Below are 27,390 nucleotides of genomic sequence, written 5' to 3'. Positions count from 1 at the left end.
AGTAGCAAAGTTTCCTATGGTGTCTTGGTCAGCTCCCCAGTAACCAGGGAGTGAAGACAGTGCTTTTCTTAAAGATGGGCCAGGGATGCTCACTGCCATTAGAGAGACATAAAGTCAAGGAATAATGACAGTAACAAAAATTTAAACAGTGTTGCTTTATCAAGGTGGTACTTTAACACTGAGACAGGATGGTAGTTCTCATCTGTGATGCACACTTTAAGCAAAGGAGACAGACTGTGCCATTTGCAAAATCTCATGCCTGCCTCTGAAGCTAGGAAGGCTTCCACTGGTGCCAATTCATTCTAACTTCACGGCAACCTCTGCAACAGTGGGAGATGTGGCAGCTGCCTATTGAAAGGGCCACTGCTGGCTGCCTACTTGACCATCCTTTCTCTTTCTTGTTTGCTAACAGAATACTGATTCTGTTCAAATGGCATTGTGCCCTTACTGGAGATTAATCCAAGACATCTAAATCTCTCTTGCCTACTCTGTTGCCCATGACTGGTTCATGGATGGGTCTGAACCCACTGCAGGCTGACGTGATATAAAGTCCCATTTGCTGGGGGATCTTAGGAAATGTTCCTGAGGAAAGAGAGGCACGAGAGAGGAAAGCTCTTTTGTCCTCTCATTACATGCTTGGTATGCTGTCATGCAGGGGTATGACACTGAATGGTAACAACCATTTTGCGTTCATTAGGGGAAACACCACGGCACACTGGGAGTAGCAGAATGTATCCTCACTGATCTGTGTGTCCTTGACACAGGTAAATTGCCTATGTAACAACCCTGGAGCCACCCACCACCTCACTTACTGTTGTGTAATAGCACATAGCCTAACGGTTTAAGCCACCAGTCAAATGGTTTTCTGTTTGGTTTTTTACCAGCCTAAAGCATCCTAACAGTTATATCTCAGAACAATGGTTTACAATATGGCTGTGACTTGGAAACAACATAATTTTCGGACTTAGGAGATGGAATAAGATGTTAAAGTGTGGTGGGGACATGCTGATGAAAGCTGGGGTTCCCTAGCTCTTCTGCCCATATCTGCTCCAAGAGCTCAGCACCCTTCTGCAATCACAGGAGTGATGAGGATGGCTTTTGGGGTTAGGTCAGCCTGGGGATAGTTAACTTTTGTAGGTCTCCTGGGTCACTGCTTTTCCAGGAACACTTTCCTCTTTGTCCTTGCTGTAGAACGACTTCTTGCATTTCACTGATACTCTTTTATAGTACCCAGTAGAGTTATGCATGTGGACTGCCAGATTCCCTCAGAGAATGCCCATGGATTAGCAATGCTTGTTCTGGGGTTAAGAACCCGGGACCCAGCAGCCCAGCAGAGGTGTTGCTATAAGTAAGCATGACGGGGAGGTGAAGACGGGATGAAGGAAAGAGGGCCAATACCTCTAACCTAGTTCAAAGCAGAAGAGGCTGGAGATGCTGAACAGACACTGCTCCTGTCCTCTGTGGCTTCTTTTGCCATGCCCACCCATCCACCCACTCACAGCCTGGGGTCCACAAACCCAGACACTCACTTGCTCTCCACACACAAGCAGAAGAGGAAGAGCCGCCACAGTAGATGCTTTCATGCCATTTCCCAAACAGCCGATGAACCGCTTTTCCACTCTTGTCAAACACTGTGCCTTCAATCTCATGGGCATTAGTGCTCCAGTATTTTGCCTAGGATTCAAATGAGTTGTTGACTTAGTCCTTTAGCATCAGCTTATTACAGATATTAAGGAAAGAAAAAAGGAAAAGCTAGAGAAAGGACTGTAAGAGTGGCTCCATACTGCATATTAGTTTGCTAGTTCTGGGTTCTGTTTTTTTAACTGACAAATAAAAAATTTATATATTTATCATGTACAACATAGTGTCTTGAAACATGTATACATTGTGGAATGGCTAAATCAAGCTGATTAACATATGCATTACCTTACAGACTTACTTATGATAACACTTAACTCTCTCAGTGGCCGGGCACAGTGGCTCACGCCTGTAATCCCAGCACTTTGAAGGCCGAGGCGGGCAGATCACCTAAGGTCGGGAGTTCAAGAGCAGCCTGACCAACATGGAGAAACTCCATCTCTACTAAAAATACAAAATTAGCCGGGTGTGGTAGCGCATGCCTGTAGTCCCAGCTACTCAGGAGGCTGAGGCAGGAGAATCGCTTGAACCCGGGAGGCGGAGGATGTGGTAAGCCAAGATCGCACCATTGCACTCCAGCCTAGGCAACAAGAGTGAAGCTCCGTCTCAAAAAAAAACAAAACAAAATGAAAACAAAAACTCAGCAATTTTCAAGTATACAACACATTGTTATTAATTATAGTCATCATGTTATACAATAAATAGATTTCTTGAACTAATTCTTCCCGTCTGAAATTTTGGATCCTTTGGCCAACATTTCCCAATCCTCCCCTCCACCCCTGGCAAACCCACGTCAACCATCATTTCACCCTCTGCTTCTATGAGATCAACTCTTTTAGATTCCAAATATAAGTAAGATTATGTAGCATCTGTCTGTGTCTGGCTTATTTCACTTATCCTCCAGGTTCATCTACGTTGCCGCAAATGACAAGGTTTCCTTCTTTTTAAAGGCTGAACAATATTCCATTGTGTTATATGTACCATATTTTCTTTATCCATTCATCCATTGTTGGACACTTAGGCTGTTTCCCTATCTTAGCCATTATGAATAGTGCTGCAATGAACATGGAGATGCAGGTATCTCTTTCACATACTGATTTCATTTCCTATGGATATACACCCAGTAGTGGGATTGGCAGATCATATGGTAATTCCATTTCTAGCTGTTTTTAGGAACTTCCATTCTGTTTTCCATAATAGCTGTGCTAATTTACATTTCCACGAATGGTGTGTTTCCTCTTCTCCATATCCTCCTGAACACATTATTTTCCATCTTTTTGATAATAGCCATTCTAATAGATATGAGGTGATATCTCATTGTGGTTTTAATTTGCATTTCCCTGATGATTACTGATGTTCATCATTTTTTCCTCATGTATCTATTGGCCACTTGTATGTCTTCTTTTGAGAAACGTCTCTTCAGGTCCTTTGTTCATTTTTAAATCAGATTGTTTTCTTGCTATTGAGCTCTCTATTCATTTTTTATATTAACCTCTTATCAGATGTATAGTTTACAAATATTTTCTCCTATTCTATAGATTGTTTCTTTACTGTATTGATTGTTTCTTTTGCTGTTTGGTTTGACATAATCCCATTTGTCTATGTTTGCTTTTGTTGTCTGTGCTTTTGGGGTCATATCCAAAAATAATAACTGCCCTGACCAACGTCATGAAGCTTTTCCCCTTATGTTTTTGTTTGAGTAGTTCTGCAGTTTCAGGTCTTGCTGTAAGTCTTTAGTCCTTTTGAGTTGATTTTTGCATACAGTATAAAGTTCTAATTTCATTCTTCAGCATGTGGATATCCAGGTTTTCCAACACCATTTATTGAAGAGACTGTCCTTTCCCCATTGTGAGTTCTTGGCACCTTTGTCAAAAACCAATTAATTATAAATGCATGGATTTACTTCTGAGCTCTCTATGCTGTTCCATTGGTCTATGTATCTGTTTTTATGCTTGGATTTTGGCTTTAAAAAACTCATACCTTTAGTTATTTAATAAAAATGAATGGTTAACTATCTACAGTTTGTAACTCAACTAGTATTTGTGTAAGATACATTTGTATTTTTACCTTTGCTACATACAATGTAAGAGAAGGCTCAGCTCTTGGCCGGGTGCAGTGCCTGATGCCTGTAATCCCAGCACTTTGGGAGGCCGAGGTGGGTGGATCACTTGAGGTCAGGAGTTCGAGACCAGCCTGTTCAACATGGTGAAACCCCCATCTCTACTAAAAATACAAAAATTAGCCGGCTGTGGTAGTGGGCACCTGTAATCCCAGCTACTTGGGAGGCTGAGGCACGAGAATCACTTGAACCCGGGAGGCGGAGGTTGCTGTGAGCTGAGATTGCACCACTGCACTTCAGAGTGGGTGAGATTGAGACTCCATCTCAAAAAAAAAAAAAAAAAAAAAAGAACAAGAACAAGAAAAGAAAAGGTTCAGTTTCTATACATCAAGCGAGTAGTGTGGGTATTCTCACTATGTATTGGTCCTGGTCTGCGAGGCAACCTTGCACTCTATTCTGCTCAGTTCAGCTCAGCTCACGCCAGTCCAGCCCAGAGGATTTTATACAGTTCCACACTGCAGCCAGCAGAGGGAGCTCTAGCGCCCTAGAGTTGGTTTTTGTTTTTGTTTTTGTTTTTCAAATTACCTGGCTGCCCTAAAAATCTCTATGAAAGAAAGAACGGCAAAGGCATTTCTCCATAAATCAAAAAAACCTAGTACTATTTTCAGCTTAAACAGAGTCCATATTTGGAAACTAATCATGTTGAATGGCATTTTCAGGTCAGATTCTGGTAGTTCAGCTTCTGCATTTCAAGGCTGTGGTAAAAATGGTGGGGCACGGAAGTGTCTCAGAGCTGAATTAGAAATTTAAAGTTGAGTTCTCCAGCCTTGTAAGAATGAAGGAAAAGAAAAAAGAAAAAAAAGACTATTGAGACTCTTAAGTTTATTTATTTATTTTTTGATGATACAGGGTCTTACTCCGTTCCCCAAAGTAGAGTGCAGTGGTGCAATCATAGCTCACTGCAGTCTCAAATTTCTGAGCTCAAGTGCTCCTTCTGCCTCAGCCTCTCCAGCAGCTGGGACTACAGGTGCATGCCACCATGTCTGGCTAATTTTTAAATTTTTTGTAGAGATAGGGTCTTGTCAGGTTGCCCAGGCTGGTCTCAAATTTCAGGCCTCAAGTGAGCCTCCTGCTTCAGCCTCCCAAAGTGCTGGGATTACAGGTGTGAGCCATGGCACCCAGGCTCTTAAGTTTATTCTGAAGCAGGTGTCAGATTTTCCCTTAGAGATATCTGCCAACAAATCCAGTGCTGAGAATTTGCTGGAAGCCACCAAGGGACACTGTCATCTTCCACAGGCGAGTGTGGCATCCACTTGCAGCGTCTCTTTCAACACCAGACATGCCCAGTGTTCATCTCTCATGACTATACAACCTATTTTCTGCATGTAAGTGAATGAGAACAAGGTAGGTGATAGATACGGGAGTGGAGCATGTTTCCTTGGAGAAAATGTTGAGAGCAATGTGGCTTTCACCTGGGTCACAGGTAACATACCCCTGCTTCAGGTTGCCTTTTGTTTCTGTTTGCAGAGAGCTTAGACAAAGCTTTCAAGGTAGGATCACTTTTATTTTGTCCCACATGTACGGTCATTATGGGCTTTATGTCTGTCTATAACCCAGTTTGAGGCTATAATAAAGACCCCAATCCACCTCTTCCTAAGTATTCCCTATAGGTTACAGGTGGTGCAGAGAGGCATTGCATGAAGTTCCACAATAAAACCTCATCTCTCTGCTTATTATTTCGATCTTTGTTAAATGCAAATATTCCTTGAGGAGGGTCATGTTTTAAAGCTGTTTTAACTACATACAATTTTTAAGAGCAAGAAGGAATCTTAGGAGGGAGAGAAAGCAGGGAGGGCCGCCAGCAAGGCTGTTAAAATGAGAGACTATTCCATACTTTTTGCCTCTGGCCAATTTTTCCATTTATTCTCTGAATGTTTATGAGTCTCTCATGTGTGCCAGACACCATTTCAGGAATCAGGGCTACAGAAGTGAGCAAGATAGACTAGGTTTTGCTTTTCTGGAGTCAAGGATGATAAGGAGGGTATGGAGAGCAGAAAATAAACACACACAGCAACGATGAGCAGGCTGACTTCAGACCGTGATAAGAACTCTGAAGAAAATGGGACAGGATAGGGAGCGAATGACAGGATGGGGCTGGTGATGGAAGGATCTGGGGACAGCTGCCCAAGCAGAAGGAAATGAAGAAAGAGAAAGAAGGCCAGTGTGGCCAGAGGACAGTGGGGAAAAAGAGAAGTTCAGGTTGGAGAGGAATGAGGTGGCGTGTGTGTACGTGTGTATCTGCAAGTGTGCAAGTATGTGTGTGAAAGGGTGGAGATGGGGAGTGTAGCCTGTGCAGGGCCCAGCAGGCCACCATAAGGATGCAGGCTTCAACTCTGAGAAAGATGGAAGCTGTTGGGGGATTTTGCTCAAAGGAATGATACAGCATGACATTAAAAAAAAAAAAAAAAGTCTGGTAAACCATACCTAATGGAACATTGACCATTTTAACTATTTCTAAGGGTCAATTCACTGGCATTAAATACATTCACAATGCTGTGCAACCATCACCACTATCTATTTCTAGAACTTTTTCATCTTCCCAAACTGAAGTTCTATACCCATTCAACACTAATTCCCCCTTCCTCCCTCCTGCAGCCCCGGGCGACCACCATTCTGCTTTCTTTCTCTGTGAACTGGATTCCTCTGGGGATCTCGCAGAAGTGGAATCATGTAATATTCGTCCTTTTGGGGCTGACTTATTTCACTCAACATAATGCTGTCAAGGTGCATACATACTGCAGCATGGTGATTTATGTTTTAAAAGGGTCTCTCTGGCTGCTGTACGGAGGACAGACCTTAGAGGAGTAAGAGGCCAGGAGGGGCCATTGCCCTGGTCTAGGTGAAAGAGGTGCAGCTGGGACCAAGGAGCTCAGGCATTGCTTGCCTGCTGGCATAAAGGTGAAGGCGAAAAATCTCTCAAATGCCCTGTGCTCTGGGGCCCTGGCTCTGCCACAGCCCTTCCAGGGTCAGAGCTCAGAGAGTCACTGGAGTTACCTTTATAAAATTCACTTTGCAGTAGCAGGAATCATCATGCAGGTTCTTGATGACAATCTCTCCATAGTGCTCAATCCACCTCTGCCCGCTTAAGATGTTATGGATGCAAGAGGTCACTTTGTTCCACTCAAAATGATCCCCAAAACTAAAAAGAAGGAAAAAGTAGAAGTACCAATTTCTAGAAGAGCCAGCAGCAAATGCAAATGAACTCTGCTCTTTTATAAAATAGGTCATGTAATGCATTACTCATCCCTTTATTCACAGAAGCAACACTGGCTAAGTGTCTATGCCACACTGGATGTTCTAGGAGCTTCCACTCTACAAGGAGGCATGCACGCCACAGAGAATGACAGCATTCAGACTCTGCACTCTGGAAGCTACCAGAGGCTTCACTAGAAGCTGGTAGTCTCTTGGAACAGCCCACTCCCTCCTTTGACAGAGGAGGCAATTCAGAGCCAGAGGGGCTTGTCTAATGTTGCTGAACTAGGAAAGGGAAGCTTGAGGAAAGGATGAAGGTTTTATACAATCTGCTAAACATATATTGCCTGCATCCTTTATGATGAGAAAGTATTCAGATATTACTTATGGAATTCAATAATTATGAAGAAAATGGTATTAATAATAAGACCAGATACTTACAAAACATATGCAATGTGCTAAGTACTATTTTAGGTGTTTTATGTATATTATCTGTTTAATCTTCACAGTAGCCCTAGGAAGTAGGTGGTTTATTATTCTTTTTCTAGATGGGGAAACTAGTGATGAGAAAGGTGAAGTAACTTGCCCAGGGATTTGCTGATAGTAAGTACTAGAGTGAGCAGGTGAATCTCGGCAGTCCAGTTTCAGAGTCCCTGCTCAGAAGCATCTTGCTTTATAAATAAGTATCAATCATCCCTATCAGATCAAGGCCATACCTTTCTTAAAAGGGATTTTGACAGCAAAGCAGCACAATAAAGGAAAAACACATTTGTTTTTTTTAATTGAGACAGGGTCTCACCCCTTCACCGAGGCTGGAGTGCAGTGGCACAATCACAGCTCACTGTAGCCTCAACCTCCCCAGGCTCAAATGATCCTCCCACCTCAGCCTCCTGAGTAGCTGGGACTACAGGTGCGTGCCACCACTATGCCTGGCTACTTTTTGTATTTTTTCTAGAGACAGGGTCTTGTCATGTTGCCCATACTGGTCTCAAACTCCTGGACTTAAGCAATCTGCCCGCCTTGGCGTCCCAAAGTGCTGGGATTACAGATGTGAGCCACCATGCCCAGCTAAAACCACCATTCTTAATCTTGTTAGGAAGTGGAAATGAGTTTTAATAAGCATCTATTCAGGGAACTTTGGTCTCCAGGAGACATTTCCATTTGAGAGAGAAACATTTTTTAAAAGTGAGATTGCCAAACGGAGGAACATTCAAACCTACTGTCAGACAGATTAAAAGAAAAAACACGCACTCAATGCAACTGCCGAGGGCGGGGGTGGGCATCCTGTCCCCAAAGCAAAATCTTGGCCCTAAATTCCATGAAGCTCCTTAACCACAGAAGAAGAACTTACGCTGGCAGAGTCACATGGGTTGTGCCAATTGGAACAATTTCCATGGATTTGCCCCAGAATTTGTTTTTCCATCTCACATCTGAAATGAAATACCAAATATTACATTTTTAGCAGGAGAGTTAGGTAGATGAAATAGTTCCTAGGCTAGATAAATGATCAATTGCTATATAGTACAATCTCTTCACAATCAAGTCAATTATTGTATAGGATAACTTTTCATAAAATATAAGTACCAACCCCATGGGCCCTTGGAGCAGAATCAGGGAAACTAAAATGATAAGATAAAGTCCTTTCCATGAATGCGAGAAGTGAAAACAAGTAGTAAGCACACAGAAAGGCCCAGGCTATAACTGAGTGTGTTATAAGGTAAAATGAAACCTGAGAAGAAGGAGTGACGAACATGCTTGGAGAAAGCATCAGAAGAGGCTTGTCAGAAAGGGCCATCTAAATGGGGCTTTGAGGAATAAGCAGGAGTTCACTGGGCAGAGAAAAAGCAATTTAAGGCCAAATAAATAGCTTGTCCGAGGGGACAGAAGTATAGGAAAACACAGTCACATAGTGTGGTTCTGTCCTATAGGTCTCAGATTGTCTTATCTAGAGAAGAGTAGAAAGGTTGAGAACAAAACCAGGTGCAGTGGCTCATGCCTGTAATCCTGGCACTTTGGGAGGCAGAGGTGGGTGGATCATTTGAGATCAGGAGTTCGAGACCAGCATGGCCAACATGGCGAAACCCCTTCTCTATTAAAAATACAAAAATTAGCTGGGCGTTGTGGTGGGTGCCTGTAGTCCCAGCTGCTCGGGAGGCTGAGGCAGGAACCCGAGAGGTGGAGGTTGCAGTGAGCCAAGATCATGCCATTGCACTCCAGCCTGGGTGATGGAGTGAGATTCTGCCAAAAAAAAAAAAACAAAAAACTGAAAACGAAAAACAATGGGCTCTCCAAGCCTGGCTAAGAGTCTGGTTTGTGTGCACTGAGTGGAAATAATCAGGCCACTGATGTGATTAGACATGGACCTTGCAAAGGCAATTGGAAGCCATATGGAGAATGGAACAGGAGTAGGAGAGAGGAGAAGCAAGGCGACAAGTTAAGAGGCTACTGCAATTGCCCAGGGGATAACAAACGGGATGAAGGGAACCAAGACAACAGATATGGGGAAGTGAGTGAGCCCAGAAATACTAAAGAAGGAGAACTAGGCACAACTAGGTGACAAGTTAGACACAGACTGAAAAAGAGAGAATTTATGAACAATGTCAGATTTCTCTAACTTGCAATGAATGGTGGTACCAACAGAGAAGCCAGGGAATAGAAAAAGAACAGCAAGAGGATCCCATCTGGCTGCTGCACTGAGGATCTACACACCACAGGGAAATCAGGGTGGGAGCAGGGGGGACAGTGGGGAGCCCTGGCTGGGGTCCAGGTGAGAGAGGTGGGGCTGGGACCATCGAGCACAGTGGGCCTCATATTGTATAATCCTATTTATATAAAATGCCCCAAACAGGCACATTTATAGGCTGGGGAATGTTGAGAGAAATGGGGCAGGTGGCAGAGGGGGAGGGTAATATTTGCTAAAGAGGATTCTTTTTGGAGTGATGAAAATGTTCTAAAATTAAATGCACTGATAACTGCGCAGTTTATTAAATTCACAATTCTGTGAATAAAAACCATTGAATTGTACACTTTACATGGATGAATGATACGGTATATAAGTTATATGTTCATAAAATTGTTACCAAGAGAAAAAAAAGATAGTTGGCTGTTTAAAGCAAAAGTATTAACAATGTACTACATGGTTTATGATATACAGAAGATGTATGTCAAAAACAGTAGAGAGGTTGGGAAGGGAAAATGGAAGTATACTTCTGTAAATCTCACTATATGAAACTGGCATAATATTTGATGATATTAAAAATATATAACATAAATCCTAAAGTAACAACTTTAACAAGAAACAAAACAGGTAAGTATAGCTAATAGCTAATAAGCTAACAGGGGAGATGAAAGAGAATGATAGAAATTATTCAATCCAAAAGGCAGAGAAAGAGGAAAAGGAGAACAAAGAACAGATGTGACAAACAGAAAAGAAACATCATGAGGGCAGATTTAAGCCCAGCTACACTACAATCACAACAAACGGAAATGGCTTACACAACCTACATAAAAGGCAGAGAAATGTCAGGCTGCGTTACAAAGCAAGATTTGGGAATCCTGGGCCCATGGAAATAGGTGGATTGCTCAGGAAAAGGCTGATGGGGAAGGATGGCCTAGGAGAAGGATGCTCAGGAAGGGCTGAGAATGGAAGGATGTAACGTAGGAGCACACAGAACTACTTTGAGAAGACCCCTCGCATTAAAAAAAAAAATCCAACTTTTGGCTGGGCGCGGTGGCTCATGCCTGTAATCCCATTTTGGGAGGCCGAGGCGGGCGGATCACAAGGTCAAGAGATCAAGACCATCCTGGCCAACATGGTGAAACCCCATCTCTACTAAAAATACAAAAATTAGCTGGGCATGTTAGCACATGCCTGTAGTCCCAGCTACTCGGGAGGCTGAGACAGGAGAATCACTTGAACACGGGAGACGGAGGTTGCAGTGAGCCGAGGTCACACCACTGCACTCCAGCCTGGCAACAGACCGAGACTCCATTTCAAAAAAAAATCCAACTTTTGAAAAAACAAAGAAGAGGTGCTTATAGCATGAGTGAGATTTAGCAATTAGGAGGCTAGGAACCTTATGAGAGTATTTCCAGAGGGTTTTGGTGAGAGAGCAGTTTCAATTTTAAACTTTAATAGCAAAGGTGAAGAAAGAAAACCATGGTACTTGTCACTTTAAACTGGAAATACTGATTGCCTCCAAAGAGAGAAACTGAGTGGCTGGAGAAGGGGGTTACGGTATACTGTTTTGTACTTTTAAAGTTTAATAGACTGCATGTGTGTGTATGCATGTGTGTGTAAAGGCAACATGTGATATCACTAGTAGCAGAGAAAAATATTTTTAAAATGTATATGTGCTCACTGTCTAAAAACCTATGATGCTTACATTTTCCTTCTACAGTACACTTTTTTTTAAATAAATTGAGAGATTAACAAAATTAATCCACCTAGGAAATATCTATAGCCTAATTTATTCTTTAGAAGATTTACCCACCCACCCCCAACTCAAAATATAAACTGAACAAAATTTTAGGAACAATCATCTCAAAAATGAAAAGAAGTAAGCAATGTAAAACACGATTTCAGAAATAAAATTTAAGTTTGACAAAAGCAGAAAACCCCTCTGCTGTCTACACTCTGATAAGCAACTGTAAATATTTAGTGTCTCTTGAAATATGTGAGGCGTTTCAAATGATTTTTACATAAGAGAAAGTTACTGAAATAAATGGAGGTGGCTGAGATAAACTAAGTGAGAGATGAGAGGTAAGAACAGGTGGCGCAGATCCTTCCAAGCAGGCCCAAATCCAAGGACCACTCTTGATCTCAGTAAGAATTGACAGCAATTCTTGGATAAAATAAATAGATAACATATTACACAATATGATGGAAGTAAAATGTATTAGCACATTACCTTGCCAGAAAACAAAATTTCTAGACTCAGCATGACACGCAGAGATAGGTGGATGGTGGCTGACCTGATGGAAACAAAGGACAGAAAAACAAAAAATGAATGAACTTTTGTGTCTCATGAAATCCATTCTTTCTCCCCTGCACTGAGATGTAACACAGCGTGCAGTGCTGAACTGAAGGAAAAACTTGTTTCCCTCAACAAGTCTGTCCTCAAGAGGGCGCTCCTGATACAGTCAGCTCCCACTCGCTCAGATTGGTCAAGGGTGAGGGGAAGGCCCTTGAACGGAAGCCTCCAGAAGCCTCCGTGGGAGGGCGGCCAGGTGGCGAGTGATGAGGATAGAGGCGCATTTTGAAAGACATAAAAATAAAAACGGGGACATGTGAGGACTGCTCATCCATAACATATAATCTGACATTGGCTACCAATGTCAACATCTCTATCAGCTGTTCTGAAAGTAGCGGCAGATGCTTTAATTAAGATATCAAATAACAAGTATTCTAAATGCAACCCAAAATGCTCTTCCTCGGGCTCAGCCAATTTAACTCTTGAAAACTCTGCATCATAAAGTCCAGCCTCTTTTCAAATCACCTACAAGAAGACCGATGCAAGGTAATTTTTTAAAAAAGGATGTTTCTATTAAAAAAAAAAAAGGTAAACACACAAGTGTTGAGGAAATGTTAGTCAACTGTTAAGAAAATTTTATTTATTTTTGGTCAAGATAAAAACTATCTTGAGCAAATAAGTAATCTCATTTCAGAAAAGAGAATCCCCTAGAGCAGAGACTGCCTTTTGGCAAGGGGTCATTACTCATTTTATTCAGTAATGAAGAAGCTGAAGAGAAAATGGCTCCTCCATTTCCTCATTATCTCAGTCACACTCAGGGAACGTTGAGAGGTGTATATGCTGTCATTCTAATTCAGCACTGGTGAAACCACAGTAATGCTGCCAGGGGTGTTTCCAGAAAGTTCTCTGATGTAGCTGATTCTTAACAGAGGTGTCTTACATTGAGAGTATCTAGCTCAAAGCCTGCACCTTATAAACGAAGAGACTGAAACCAGAAAGATTAAGTAACATTTCCCAAGCCACACCGATAGTCAGGGAAGAGGTAGAGGTAAGTCCCAGCAGTTTTGGTTTACCTCACTGGTTTTCAAACTTTGCAAAAAAAAGAAAAAAAAATGTTTTAAGCAGCTGTACAGTTTTCAAACCCATCTTATCAAGAACCCAGAATACTGAGCCCTTGCTTGAGATAAACAGGTGGGGAGGAAGGGAGGGCAGTGGGTGACAAATCCACAGCTGTTCACCTTCCTTGGGACCCTCAGCTGAGGAACATGGTTTGAAAACTACTTCTGTATGCCAGGCCTCTAGCAGGAGGACTGCAGGGCTGGGAGGATGTGGTCACACACGCCACACCCAGATGTGACTCATGGGATTACAGCCATACCAGTGTGGGCCAAAGAAAGGTAGAGACAAAGATGTAAATCATGTAGGTATCTTTCAGATTCCTCAATGAACATAAATGCCAGTTGCAATACAAAAGCAGGAGACTCAAATCTGCTGCCCTTTGGTTTGTCTTAGTTCTCATGTGCCTCCTAAGAACGTGAGCCCTTCTGTGCCTGTGGGATTTTCAAGGGCAATTTTCACCTCAAGCACTGACTTAGAAACCTAATCCCATAATGTAACTCTCTGATTTCCTTTGATGTTGTCTTTTTTCTTTTTTTGAGACAGGGTCTCACTCTGCCACCCAGGCTGGAGTGCAGTGGCACAATCACAGCCCACTACAGCCTCGACCTCCAGGGCTCAAGTGATCCTCCTGTCTCAGCCTCTCAAGTTGCTGGGACTAAAGGTGTATGCCACCATGCCCGGCTAATTTTTTCACTTTTTGTAGGGATGGGGTCATGCTATGTTGCCCAGACTGGTCTGGAACTCCTGGCCTCAAGTGATCTTCTCACCTCAGCCTCCCAAAGTGCTGGGATTACAGGTGTGAGCCACCACATCCAGTTATCTTTTTTAAAAAAATCCTACCACTTGGAGATACCTTATATAAAAAAATGCTACATTCTTCTCCTTTTCTTCACTAGCTGTCTCTCAATGAAAACAATGGAGCTAGCTTTGAAACCATGGGATCATATAAAACAAAATCAAGGTGCAGTGACACAGCCCTGTAATCCCAGCTACTTGGGAGGCTGAGGCGGAAGGATCCCTTGAGCCCAGGATCCAGGAGTTCAAGACCAGCCTGGGCAACATAGTGAGACACTATCTATAATAATAATAACCATTAATCAGCTCAAGACAATCCCCACTCTCCACTTCTCCACCCCACCTGGCATGACCCGCTATGGAATGGAAGGAAAGCTATGAAATGTTCCTCTCCCCCATAATGTAGACATATTTTAAAGTGGATTATTATGAAGTAGATTATATTCATCCCACAAAAACAATGTAGCAATGTGGGAGAGGAGCACTATAGCTTTGATGAAGAATTTGGCATCTTTACAGGTATGGCCGAATGTAAACACAGTATATAAAAACCATACACCTCTTCTGTAATAATTTTAAACCCCATAAAACAGGGATAAATATACTATCCATACGAATTATAAGAGAACCCCTACAGTATACACACATCTCATAAAAACCCAACCTTGATTTTTTTAAACTATTATGTTAGATAATAAATGAATGTTTAGCAGATTATGTTTAGATGGGTTCAACACATTTTCTGAATAAGTCTCAACCTTCAAATATCAGTAACTTTGCTTATTTCTTTATGGCTTACACAGGCCTTTGGGAATGGTTTATTTGGCCCACATTGCTTTTAAGAGTTTTACAAAGCTTTCTGGGGAGATATACATTGATAGCTTATTATTATTTTGTATATTTCCACCTGTTTCTGGAGCATCTGCCATGTGCTGCACTAGCGTCCGGGAACGAGGGAAAGGTTTTTGTTGTTCCATGGACCTGGGCCCTGACTGCAACATCATCTGCTGGCTGTATGACCTTCACAGCTTTTCAAAGCTGAGGTGACACAGCTTTTCAGCCTCTGTCACCTCATCTGTGAAATAAGGCTGATTCCACTGACTCGGCCAACTAAAAAAAGAGAACACATACAAACTGTCCAGGATCATACGCTGATGTGGATTAGGCAGAGAATAAGTGAAAATATACTCATTTAAAAGAGACTAAGTGAAAATACACTCATTTAAAAAATCAAAATATAGATTTCTAAAATGAGTGTATTTTCACTTAGTTCTTACGGTAGCCTTGTATCTTGGTTAGCCTGATTTTATAAATTAGGAAATAGGGGTTCTGGCCAGCAAAGAGCTTCCCCAGTGCCACATCATTAATGAGTGATAAAGGTAGCACTCCAAACCTACATCATCCTCTTCCAGATCCAGGGCTAGTGTCCCTCCCCAAAGCCAGGACACATCATTAAGGTTCCTTCTCAAGGACATTTAGAGAAAAAAACCTTTTGAATTTGACCTTTCCAACCTCAGTCTCGCATATTTCTTTGTAAAATGAGGTGTGAGGATCCCTCTTGGCTTCAAAATGCTCTGATTCTAACATCTGCTGTTAATGTCTTCTTCGAATCTTAGCATCAAAGGTGGCGGCGGATGCTGGCCAACTTGAAAAAATTATACAAAGGCTTTGATTAACTTCAATGCCCATGGAAAAAGGTAATTCACAGTTAATCACTTAATCTTTGTTGATGGCAATCTTTCTAAAATCTATTAGAGTAGAGAATAATGAGCAGAATCTAACCTGTCTTTGTTATTGTAGGATTTTGGTTGAGTCTGTATTCTCCTTACATTTTAACTCAGGCAAAAAGGGCAGTAGATGCATTTGTCTGAATTGACCCAGGCCTGGAAGAGATGCTCTCTGTTAGCCTGTTGAATAAACCCAATTTAGACTTTTTTTTTTATGCATTCTTCCCTATCACTTCCTCTCCAATCAAAGAAGAGCAATTCTTGATTGGTAAGGATGCCCAAGCATTCAAGAAATTAGTACACATGGTTTTTATTATGCAAGTATTTATATGGTAACACATGTATCTATCTTTCTTTCTACAAGCCCCAATACAGTTCCACTGGCAGTTAAGAATTCTGGTAATTCATAATTTATTTATATATCTGAGGCCTTTCTTTACCTTGACCTAATCATTTTTAATTTATGCTTTGAATGCACTTCAAGAGGTCAAGGGAGAAGCAGATAGGGAAAGGATGTATTTTCAGTATTTTTGTACTTTGTAAGTTTTTATTTTTCAGATTTAGAAAACTAGCCCTTCAATACATCAGTTCTCCCCTGCAACTGCTCCAAGGCATAACTATCCAGTCCTCCTAGGTCCTGACTTCCCTGCAGCAATACAGAGCAATAATGAAAAAGAGGGCAAGTGCCAGGTGAAGAAGTCATCCAGAGAGGGGACCAAGTGGCCATTCTTTCCAGGTCACTCATCAAGCACTTACTGATTGCCTTCAAAGTGTCAGGCACCGTCCTAGTCACCAAGGGTAAAATGATAAGCTAAAGAAACAAAAATTCTTACCCTGATGGAATTTATATTTTAGTATGGAAGTGGGTAAGACAAACGACACATAAGAAGCACATAATTTGTCAGTAGTAATGTGTGTTAAGGAAAATAAAGCAGGGCATGAGGATGTGGGGACAGTGAGTAGGAGTGCTGGTTAGACAGGGTGGCAGGGCAAGACTAATAATGGAAACCTGTGGGGCTGAGAGAAGTTCGGAAGTTAACCACGTGGATATCTGAGAGAAGCACGTCCCAGGCAGGGGACACAGCAAAGGCCAATGGCTGGAAAATGCTCGGTATGAAGCAGAAGAAGCAAGGCCAGTGTGGCAGAGCTAAATGAGGAGGTGGGGAAAGTAGGAGAAGTGTCTGAGGGTGAGATTTTCGAGGGCGTTGTGGACCATGGCCAGGACTTTGGATTTTATTCCAAGTGACTTGGGAAGTTGGTGGAGGATTTAGAGCAGCTGCTGCTTCTGTTTTAAGCAGTCACTCTGGCTGCTGGATAAGGAATTAATTGGCTCTGGAAACAGGAGATCAGTAGTGAGTCCTACTGCAATAATCCCAGTCATTGATTTTAGCTGCCTGAGCTAGGTGACCAGCACCAAATGGGAGAGAGAGTGAAAATGGCTGGCTGTAGAAGGAAGGCTTCTGAAGGGAGACCCCAGGACTCGCTGATAAGAGGATGTGAATTATGAGAGAAAGAGCTATTAAGGATGATGCCAAGAATTCTGGCCTGATTTTGGAGAGAACGCAGATGCCAATTATTTTCCCTTCTCCCATGTTCAGAGTGAATCACTTATCTCATAAACACATGGCTTCTTGCAAAAAATTAAAAAACAAGAACACATTAAGTGCTGACTTGACCTAGAAATGTAGAAAACCACAAAGCAATGGTTTAGTTGTCTCATATTTGATTTATTGCTGGTTTTATTTGAACAGCTTGAATTTACCCTTTGACAGTGTCTTTAAGAATTTACCCTTTGACAGTATCTTTACTTATTTAATCAGTAATAAATAACTCTGCTAACTAGTAGATACAAGGACTATTCAGAGGTGACATGAATGTGCAAGGAGGAAGTGATGGGTGTGGCAAGTATAAGCCTGTCCAAGAATGTACGGACTCAGAGTCCTCCAATAAATAACAGAAAAGGAAGAAAGGCTAAGCCCGTAGAGCAAAAGAAAAGATCTTCATATTTCAATCTCTTAACGTTTTAGTAACTTTTAATAACTGCACTCAGCTTTTCTGACACCGTCAAGGGTATGCAGATGGGTGCGTAAATGGTTAAAATGAACAATGATCTGGACAACTAAAGTTTCCTGTAATTAGGAAAAGCTACTTTTAGACCATAGCTTAATTGCATATCCTTTCAACACCAAACCTTTCCCAAAGGTACGAAAAAAGGAACATAGCCAACTGAAATAAGTTTTCTGACCCATCTATTCCCTTGATGCAGCTCAAAACCAGTGTGTTAGCTCTCCCAGGCAGCAGGAAGATGCAGCAAGCAGGGAATCACCTGCCAGAGGATACTTAGTCCCTGACCAGTAAGGAAAGAAGGGAAGTCTTCCTCTCTGAATTCCTCCTTCTGTGAGTTTATGTAGAAAGCCAAGGTTGAAATGGATTTTTTGACACAAAGGAAACCTCTGAGAAGGTGGAAGAGCCAGAGGGTCAGAACCTAGGACAGGAATGTCTATGACTCACTCCTGATCAGTCCTCTTTCACAAAGGCCACACCCCTGCCTACCACAGGAGCTGAGAACAAAGTCCTATGTGAGTCTGGAGAGATTATGCATGGTGAGAATGAACAGCATACACAAAGGGCTGCTTTGTGTATACTGTACTCCAGTAGCTCTGAGCACAGTCACTGAGGCCACACAAGAGACCCCACAAAGGGTGAGGGGAAAAGGAGGAAGGGATGGAAACAGAGGGGCTGGGTTCTAGCATTTGCTGAGGGGCACTGGGAAGCTCAAATCCTCTAGGCCTTGGTTTCCTCGCCTGTAACTGATCCCCGCCTCACCTTCCACAGAGCGCCGTTTTGGAGATCAAGTAACATCATGAATGCACGGAGCACTCTACAAATCTAATACTTGTTCTAAGAAAAATTTTTAACAAGAAATGCTTTCTCTGGTTTCTGACCACATGAATCATTTTGATGTTGTGGTTCTGGGTCTTTTAGACGAGAAACAATACAGAGAGGCAAGCTTCGACGGAGTCGAACTCTCAAGCAGCAATGACTTCCACTTGCCTGGCTGCTCACCACCTCGAACATCCACATACCCAGCAAATCCACAAGACAACAAAATCGAGGGGCTTGGAGGAGAGAGGCAGCCATCGCTTTCCAAATCAGACTGTTGTCTAGAAAACTCAGAAGAAAAGCCAAGTTGTTTCTTGCCAGGTCCTTAAGCTTGGAGATATAATTTCCATCAACATCCTCGTTAGAAAAAAATTCCACCCAAAAATATTAATTTGGGGGGCTTGCCCAGTTTATTATATTAGTCATCCAGAAACCTGTACTCACTGTAGAGAGGCACAAGAAAACAAACCTCTAAGCCATGAGAGCTTAAGTATATCAATGATACATAATGGACAAGGGCGGAGTCATGCTGTCTCCATCACAGTAGACTGTCTCCTGGGCTGGAGGCAGAAAGAGCCATAGCAGGTACCAGCGGGAAACAGAATAAATGCTCTGGCACTCTCTTCAGATGTGTTAAATTAGAATAGACAAGGTTGGGAGAAAGAAAGAGGGACATTGAGGTGATAGGTTCCTGCTGGCCAGGGAAAGGGAGGCCCTGGCCCTATACCCTTCCCACTCCTAGGGCAGAGAGCTGCCTGACGTACTGAATCACATAGCTGCATCTTCACACTGTACACTCACTTAGGATTCTCATTGGCTTCCCAAGTAATCTGCCTATGGGAAAATCATACCTAGTCACACTGGACAATGCTTTCTGATCCCCATAGCAGGTCTATTTTTCACAGTAAATGCATTTAGTAGCATTCTAGTTTATACATCAGTCTCTTGTAAGCTTAGTGTGAATTTATCCCTGAGAGACTCATCCATTCTTAGGCATATTAAAATAACCAACTATCTGCGGCCATCAGGCTAAATTCTAGACAGATGAAGCAGCTCCATGATGATCAGGACTGGTGGTATGACCATGGTGAAGCCAGCTGTGAGAACTCCTGGCTGCCTGACAGCCATTTTCTGTCAGAGACTCACCAGCGACATCGAGTCCCCTTCAAACTACTTGTACTAGAAGTGGAGATATAGCATATCTTATTTGAACATAAGAAAGTATATATTATAGACACATGCCTTTCTAGTTTTCTTTCATCGAGTCATTCCTCAGCCTCCTCTCTGCCTTGTCAACGCTCCTCTTACTATTCTTTCCCTTTTTTTTTTTTGAAATGGAGTCTTGCTCTGTTGCCCAGGCTGGAGTGCAGTGGTGCGATCTCGGCTCACCACATCCTCCACCTCCCAGGTTCAAGTGATTCTCCTGCCTCAGCCTCTGAGTAGCTGGGATTATAGGCATGTGACACCACACCTGGCTAATTTTTTGTATTCTTAGTAGAGATGGGGTTTCACCATGTTAGCCAGGCTTGTCTCGAACTCCTGACCTCAGGTGATTCACCTGCCTCAGCCTCCCAAACTCTTACTATTCTTAACACTTTATATTAAAAGGCAGTGTAGGCCAGGCATGGTGGTTCATGCCTGTAATCCCAGCACTTTGGGAGGCCAAGGCAGGCGGATCCCATGAGGTCAGTTTGCGACCAGCCTGGCCAATATGGTGAAATACCATCTCGGTTAAAAATACAAAACTTAGCTGGGCATGGTGGCACAAGCCTGCAGTCCCAGCTACTCGGGAGGCTGAGGTGCGAGGATCACTTGAACTGGGAGGCAGAGGTTGCAGTAAGCCGAGATTGTGCCACTGCACTCCAGCCTGGGCGACAAAGTGAGACTGTCTCAAAAAAAAAAAAAAAAGGCATCGTAGAAGTTCCCACTAAATATAAGAGCAATAGCCATTTACTGAATATTTCCATCAGTGTATTATTTTGTTTAAGGCTTACTACAACCTATTAGTCAAACATTATCATTCCTAATTTACAGATTTTTTTTTTTTTAAAAAGGGAGGCTCAGAAAGTTGAAGGAACTTACATAAGGTCACACATGGAGCAAACTGTGGAGGTAAGATTTGAAGCAGGCAGGTCTGCACATCCTACACCCAGCACATTCTAAACTACTAACAATAACCAGTTCTCTTTCTTGCTTATTTCATGGAACTAAATGCTAAGTTATGTAACCCTCTTTCTGTCTTTGTGCACATGTGCCCAGGAGCTCTGATTTCTCCCCCCTGTGCCACCATGGGAAATACACAAACAGATCTTGAATTTGGCCCTGTCCCACCAGGGCTCAGAGGACTTAAGCTCAACTTTACACAGCTCACATTACTATTCTTTTCTTATAGCTATTCATCCTGTCCTGATTGTCTGCTGTAGTTTGAGGCTATTTTTGGCCTTTATTTTTTCACAAGAGTGCATATGATACCATGGAAACCAAATTATATTTTCATTTATTCTCATTCTATTTTAGGTTCAGTATTTAAATAACCCAGATGAATTTTGAATCACACAGATTATCTTATCCCCTTTAACTACTGATTTAACTCCCTACTTCCCCAGTGTCAGTCCATGTTTAATTTCTTGTTTTAGCTTCTAACTGGCAAGCTACTGACAGTGTGCTTTGGGTTACTGTATATTCATTTTCCTTTGAGTTCCAGAGAACACTCCTTATCATTTATAGTTAAGATAAGCACTATCATCATAAGTCTCTCAGCCAACCCACGCTTCCCCTCCTCTCCCTGTAGTGCAAATCCATTGATAAAGAGAGCAGCAAGATAAAAGAATATTTTAGCAATCCACCCCCCATTTCTCCTCAGTTCTCTAAGAACTGGGGGGTGAGAAATGTACAGAAGCAATGATGTTTAATGTCCCTAGGGATTTAGGGATATACAGAGAGTGGACGTGTTTGATTGCTACCTTAACAAGGTGGGAGAGGGTGTATTTTATTTTTTAAATTTGTTACAATTTTAATAAAATTTCTTTCTGCGTATCTTAGAGAAGGTTTTTTTTTTAAAAATTTCAATATGTATACACTCTATTTTAGGTAAATAATCCCCTGTTGACAAGTATTTTAGATGTTCCCAACACTCCACCATTATAAACTATGCTGGTATGCATCAATAATGACAGCAAACACTCATATAACATGTATCTTCATGTCTCAGATGCTGCTCCAAGTGCTTTGCAGACAGTGTCTCATTGAATCATCACAAAACCATGTGAGGTACATACAACTGTCATCCTCTCCACTCTCAAGAGCAAACTAAAGCACAGAGAAGCTATGTAACTTGCCTTGGGTTATCATGCTAGTAAGAGGTAGAACTGAGGTAGGATGGATCGTAGGCTGTCTGATGCCTGAGTATTACTCTATGCTACTTCTGTGGCAAGAGTGTGATGGAACCTTAGGCTGCATGAGTACAAGGTTGTGCATCCATCAGACGAGGGCAGGGACTCCTGTCCGGACCCCTCACCCCCACCTCACTGCAATATCCTAGCACCTGGAACAGTGGCAGGCACATGGTATACATTCTAGAAATAATTTATTGATGTGAATGAATAAATACAGGAATGAATGATTCCTCTCAAATCAAAATTGAGAATAATGCATTTATCTGGCGCTACCCACTCTGCTGGGGGCATTCATGCTCTGGAATAACGATGTCAGTGTGTTAGGGAGCAATGTTAAACCTCTAAATTGAAGTTTGGGCCAACGTTAATCCTTTCAAAATTCCTTGTGCTAATGATATTAAAGAGAAAGGACACCGGCAATGCATGTAGCCAAGCAAGTGTGCAGAATTATGGGTGGTACCTTTATGCCCCTGGGTGGTGGCTTGGCTTCAGTGGAAGAGAAATCGATCCTTCCCTTTATGTTGAAAAGCACTGTAATTATCTCGGCTGCTTTGAAGCCAGTGAAAGGTGGAAGATAAATATTTCAGAAGCACATTTAATGGAAGACATAAGCAACCCCTCCCACTAAGCAAAAAAGGGTGTACATCTACCTGTTCTGAAAAAAACTGGAAGCCCTTGTCCTCCCGAATACATTCATATGTTTCTCCAAGAACCGGATTAAATGGCTTGCTTCCAGCTCGGTAGTAGCTAGATGCATACGCTGATATGGCAAAGGCTGCCACATATACCTAAGGACAAGAGAAAAGAACTTTGTCATTTCTGTGTCACCAAGAGCTTTACTGTTCACAAAGAACTAAACAAAATAAAACCTCTATGATTCTCTTTCAGAAAGCCAAAGATTTGTCTTTGGTTGTTTTTAAACCACATAGGTTTAAAACTGTAGGTTTAAATAATGTTTATCTGGGCCCCAAAACAAATTAACCCAATGTTTTAAAGCTGTCCGTTTATCTTGATGCCTAAAAGTTGGGAGATGCTATAAAGACAATGACATTTCTAAACTGGACTACACTGTTTCTGGAAACTGTTAAGCTGAGTCCAGTACTTTTAAGCCTGACAGTACCTGAGGATCCTGATATGGTGCTAAGGCTTCAGGGGTGGAGTGGGGAAAGAGTATTAAAAAAGGAGTGTTAAAAAATCCCTCCAAAACTCAGGAATCAGCATCATAAATTTAACCACTCAAAATGTGGTATTATAGAAACCAAAACATTCATTTTGACCAAAGAAAATCTGTGAGTCATTTCCTAAGCCTGGGAAACAAGCCACAGGATATAGTGACTTTAAAGTTCTGCTTTTTTGGGAGGAAAAGTGAAACATCAAAAAAAAAAAATTAAAATAAAGAGAGGAAGGAAGAAAAACTTTACGTGAACACGAAGTGAACAAACTCTTTGGGCAGCCCTTACTGTGAGGTCTCGGCGTCTTTAGCGATTCCCTGTCAGGGCGTCAGGGAGGCGCATTACCTTCTTTGTCTTTTCTTCCATGTGTGTAAAAACAGTTAAGCATAAGCAGTGATGGCCAATTTTCCTTTCTAATGTCGGGTAGTAACAATCTCAAGATTTCTTCTTCCCAGCACATTTCATGCAGTTTCTTATACTGAAGAAGAGCTGAGTGCCTTTCATAAATGCTCACTAGTCACATAACCTTCCTTTTTAACCTTCTGCTAAATTTTTGGTGTTGCCTGTAATACGGACCACCTCACCATCTCATGCTATAGAATTCTCTAGAGCAGCTGGATGGCTTATAAAAATCAGCTATACTCAGCTGGGTGCAGTGGCTCACGCCTGTAATCCCAGCACTTTGGGAGACCAAGGCAGGTGGATCTGCTTGAGCCCAGGAGTTCAAGACCAGCCTGGACAACATGGTGAAACCTCTTCTCTACAAAAAAATACAAAAGACATAGCTGGGTGTGGTGGCACATGCTTGTGGTCCGAGCTACTTGGGAGGCAGAAGTGGGAGGATTGATTGAGCCCAGGAGGTCGAGGCTGCAATGAGCTGTGATTGCACCACTGCACTCCAGCCTGGGTGACAGAGCAAGACCCTGTCTCAAAAAAAAAAAAAAAAGAAGGGCCAGGCGCGGTAGCTCACACCTGTAATCCCAGCACTTTGGGAGGCCGAGGTGGGCAGATCATGAGGTCAGGAGTTCGAGACCAGCCTGATAAACATGGTGAAACCCCATCTCTACTAAAAATACAAAAATTAGCCGGATGGGGTGGCACGCACTTGTAATCCCAGCTACTCAGGAGGCTGAGGTAGGAGAATCACTTGAATCTGGGAGGTGGAGGTTGCAGTGAGCCGAGATTGTGCCACTGCACTCCAGCCTGGGCGACAGAGAGACTCTGTCTCAAAAAAAAAAAAAAAAAAAAAAAAAAAAAAAAAGAAAAAAAAAGAAGAAAAAATCAACTACACTCAAGTCAGTCCTACTTGTGACTGCCTGTGTTCTTGAAACCTGGGTGTCTGTTCCTCTCTCTGCTTCTCCACATTGGTGAGCTGTGAAACAGTACAGCCACACCATGTATGGAACGCTGAATCAACCTTTAATCACCTTCACCATGTAAAATAAAACACAACCGATGAAAGAACCTAGTGCCATTCATGATGCTGTGGGGAAGAGAGAGCGAAGGTGAGGCAGAAGGAAGCACTCTCCCTGTGGGTTGGTGGCATGAGGGAGACTCCAGGCAGGGGCATGAGCAGACCTGCAGGACGTACACAAAACCCATGTGATAAGACTCCTGCTTAGTGGTTATGTTGCGGATGAGAAGCCTCTCCTCAAACCTCTCTGCTCAAGGTCAATTACACTGATCAATCAGCTGAATATCTTAAGGGTCTCTAAATTGCCACAGCATGAAACATCTTTAAGAAACTTTCATCCTCAAAGCCAACCATTTCCTTTAAAGAAAAGAGCTGTCCACAAATGCTGACTTTTAACACTTGCCTTAGAAGCTATTTCTAGAAGATCTGCCTTCCTTTTATTCAGCAAAAATTATCTGGGGATAAGTAACAAAGAAGAGTTTAAAAAATATGGCTTGTTTTTGTCTCCCACCCTGATTATCAATAACAAGAAAGAAAGTCTCTTGGGCCAGGTACAGTGACTCATGCCTGTAATCCTGGCACTTTGGGAGGCCAGGGCAGGAGGGTTGCTTGAGCCTAGGAGTTCGAGGTTGCAGTGAGGTAGGACTGCACCACTGCAATCCAGCCTGGGCGACAAAGACCCTGACTCAAAAAAAGAGAAAGTCTCTTTGATAGGGGAGGCCCTGGAGACTGGGCAGAATGACGATGGGATATCCCTCTCAGATAGCAGTTAAGATTCCCCCTTAATCTTCAAATCACTGAAGTAATGATGTTTTAATGAGTGCTAGAACTGCAGAATGCTTAGAATGTAGAAAATAATAGCATCCTCTATCAATGGGGGGTGTCGGCAGGGCTAGGTCTGTGAAGCTGAGGGGGCACTCCAATTCCAATGTAGACAATTGGCAAACGCCCAGGAGAGAGACTCTGCATTTGGGGGACACTGATGTCCCAGCATCCCATAGAGACAATGACCTTACTGCTCTAAGGTCACTGAATATGAGAAAGCAAAAAGAGGTACAGACACCCATGTTCAAGAACAAAGTTAGTCACAGTCATAGAGAGGGCTGTTCTGCCCAGAGTCTTGCCCTTTGGGTACTCCCTTCCCAATCTCCCTACCCATGAGACAGGGGAAAGATGAGAAATACTTGGAAGCCATTTTAAAAGCCAGCATGCTGTGACTGGAGCTGATGCTGAGTAGGGAAGAGAAGGTGGGCTCTTCTAAGATTTTTTTTTAAGTACTCTATAAAACAAGAGGGAGAGAGAAAAAAAGAATATTTCTGATGTGAAAACCTCCTCTTGTGAACTTTATTTTCCAAAAACCTAGGAGCTGATGGGACAATTCCAGAAGTAAACACAAACATTCTCAGGGGAAACTTACCCTGGATGAGAAAAACAGCTCAAGAAATTAAATTCTGTCCACCCAGGGAAGTAAAAATAAACATGCAGACAGCCCTAAAGACATGTTTTCCAGCCGGGCACATCGGAACAATCAGCCAGAAGGCTTCTGGAGAAAGAGGAAGCACAAACCCACAGAACAGAACTACCCCAGGCACCAAGTGCCACGGAGAAGCACCCCAACCCCGTCTCCAAATGCTGACAAGGTGACTAGAAACAGCCAGGCGGAGGACGCCAGACAGCTCTGAGTAATGAACCTGTCTACGGAACAATCAAAATGAAACCGGAGGGAACAGGGGCTGTCTCTCTGATGGGCCCCGTGAATGGCCTCGTGGCTTGGGGACCGAGGCTGGACAGTGGCAAGGAAAGGCTGATTCCTCACCATCCTTTCCAGGGGACTGGGAATCTGCGCGGCCTTGTCCAGGAGCTCGCTGTACTCCAGCTCCTCACAGAGCCTCTGCAGCGTGTTCAGGGGCTCGTTCAGCTCCACCGGCATGGCCACCTTGGACAGGTCCTTCCCGATGTTGTTCCTGAGGATGTTCCACAGGCTGATGTTACTGCTGCTTGGGCAGGGCGCCGGCAGGCACGTTCTTCTCCGGGACTTCGCTTCCTGACCACTATCAAGGACAGGCCCTGAAAGGGAAAGAGGCCTGGTTGTCTCTATAAAGCTTTTCATTTTATTCTATTTTTAATCCACGAATAAAACCTTACGTAGCAAGTAGTCAATGTTACTATTAAACTCAGTTGTTCAGAGTATGGGTGGAAGTCAGAAAACCAGCAAAAGAATTCTGAGCAATTAAATACCAAAAATGACACACACTAAAACCCATCGACTTTATTCACAGGGAAGACCTTGAATTGCTCCTCAAAACCTAGTTCTTCGTAGCTCATACACACTTAGAATAAAACTGGAAATTGGATTTCTATGCCTATAGTTGCTTACTGTTTATAAAAACTTGTAAAATTTTTTTAAAAATCACTTTAAATTCTGGTAAAACAATTGTGTTTATTACAGGAAAATTATAAAGGAAATAATGGTCATTTCATTGCTCCACCACCCCAAAATAGCAGCCATTTATATATTAGAGTATCTTCGTGTTTTCTCCATCTGTGTTGTTCATACTGTATACATATTTTATATTCTGCTTGTTCAGCTAACAGAGTATTTTTCCATATTATTTAAAATTTTTCTAAAACATCAGTTTTTGCTCAATATCACTAATCATTAGAGAAATGCAAATCAAAACCACAATGAGATATCATCTCGTACCAATCAGAATAGCAATTATTAAAAAGTCAAAAAATAACATGCTGGTGAGGCTGCAGAGAAAAGGGAACACTTATACACTACTGGTGGGAATGTAATTAGCTCAGCCATTGTGGAAAGCAGTTTGGCGATTTCTCAAAGAACTTAAAACAGAGCTGCCATTCAACTCAGCAATCCCATTACTGACTATATACCCAAAGGAATATATATTGTTCTACCACAATGACACATGCACGTGTATGTTTATCACAGCACTATTCCC

At 42.4% G+C, this 27,390-nt stretch overlaps 1 protein-coding gene across 15 annotated transcripts in view; it reads right to left on the bottom strand.

Annotated features, from left to right (window-relative positions):
* Window positions 1-27,390, bottom strand: part of OSBPL3 (oxysterol binding protein like 3) — a 188,099-nt gene that overhangs the window by 9,296 nt on the left and 151,413 nt on the right. For all 15 annotated transcript variants that reach the window (XM_063667469.1, XM_054494372.2, XM_063667467.1 and 12 more), the window contains 6 exons: window positions 26,244-26,494; window positions 22,492-22,629; window positions 11,860-11,923; window positions 8,301-8,379; window positions 6,752-6,896; window positions 1,530-1,674 (listed from right to left, as the gene is read on the bottom strand). In XM_063667469.1, the coding sequence (XP_063523539.1) occupies window positions 1,530-1,674; window positions 6,752-6,896; window positions 8,301-8,379; window positions 11,860-11,923; window positions 22,492-22,629; window positions 26,244-26,494 (822 nt within the window). The remainder of the gene's footprint in view (window positions 1-1,529; window positions 1,675-6,751; window positions 6,897-8,300; window positions 8,380-11,859; window positions 11,924-22,491; window positions 22,630-26,243; window positions 26,495-27,390) is intronic.

This window comes from Pongo pygmaeus, chromosome 6, assembly GCF_028885625.2.
Source record: "Pongo pygmaeus isolate AG05252 chromosome 6, NHGRI_mPonPyg2-v2.0_pri, whole genome shotgun sequence".
Taxonomy (NCBI): Eukaryota; Metazoa; Chordata; class Mammalia; order Primates; family Hominidae; genus Pongo; species Pongo pygmaeus.
This window is presented reverse-complemented; position numbering and strand designations above follow the sequence as displayed.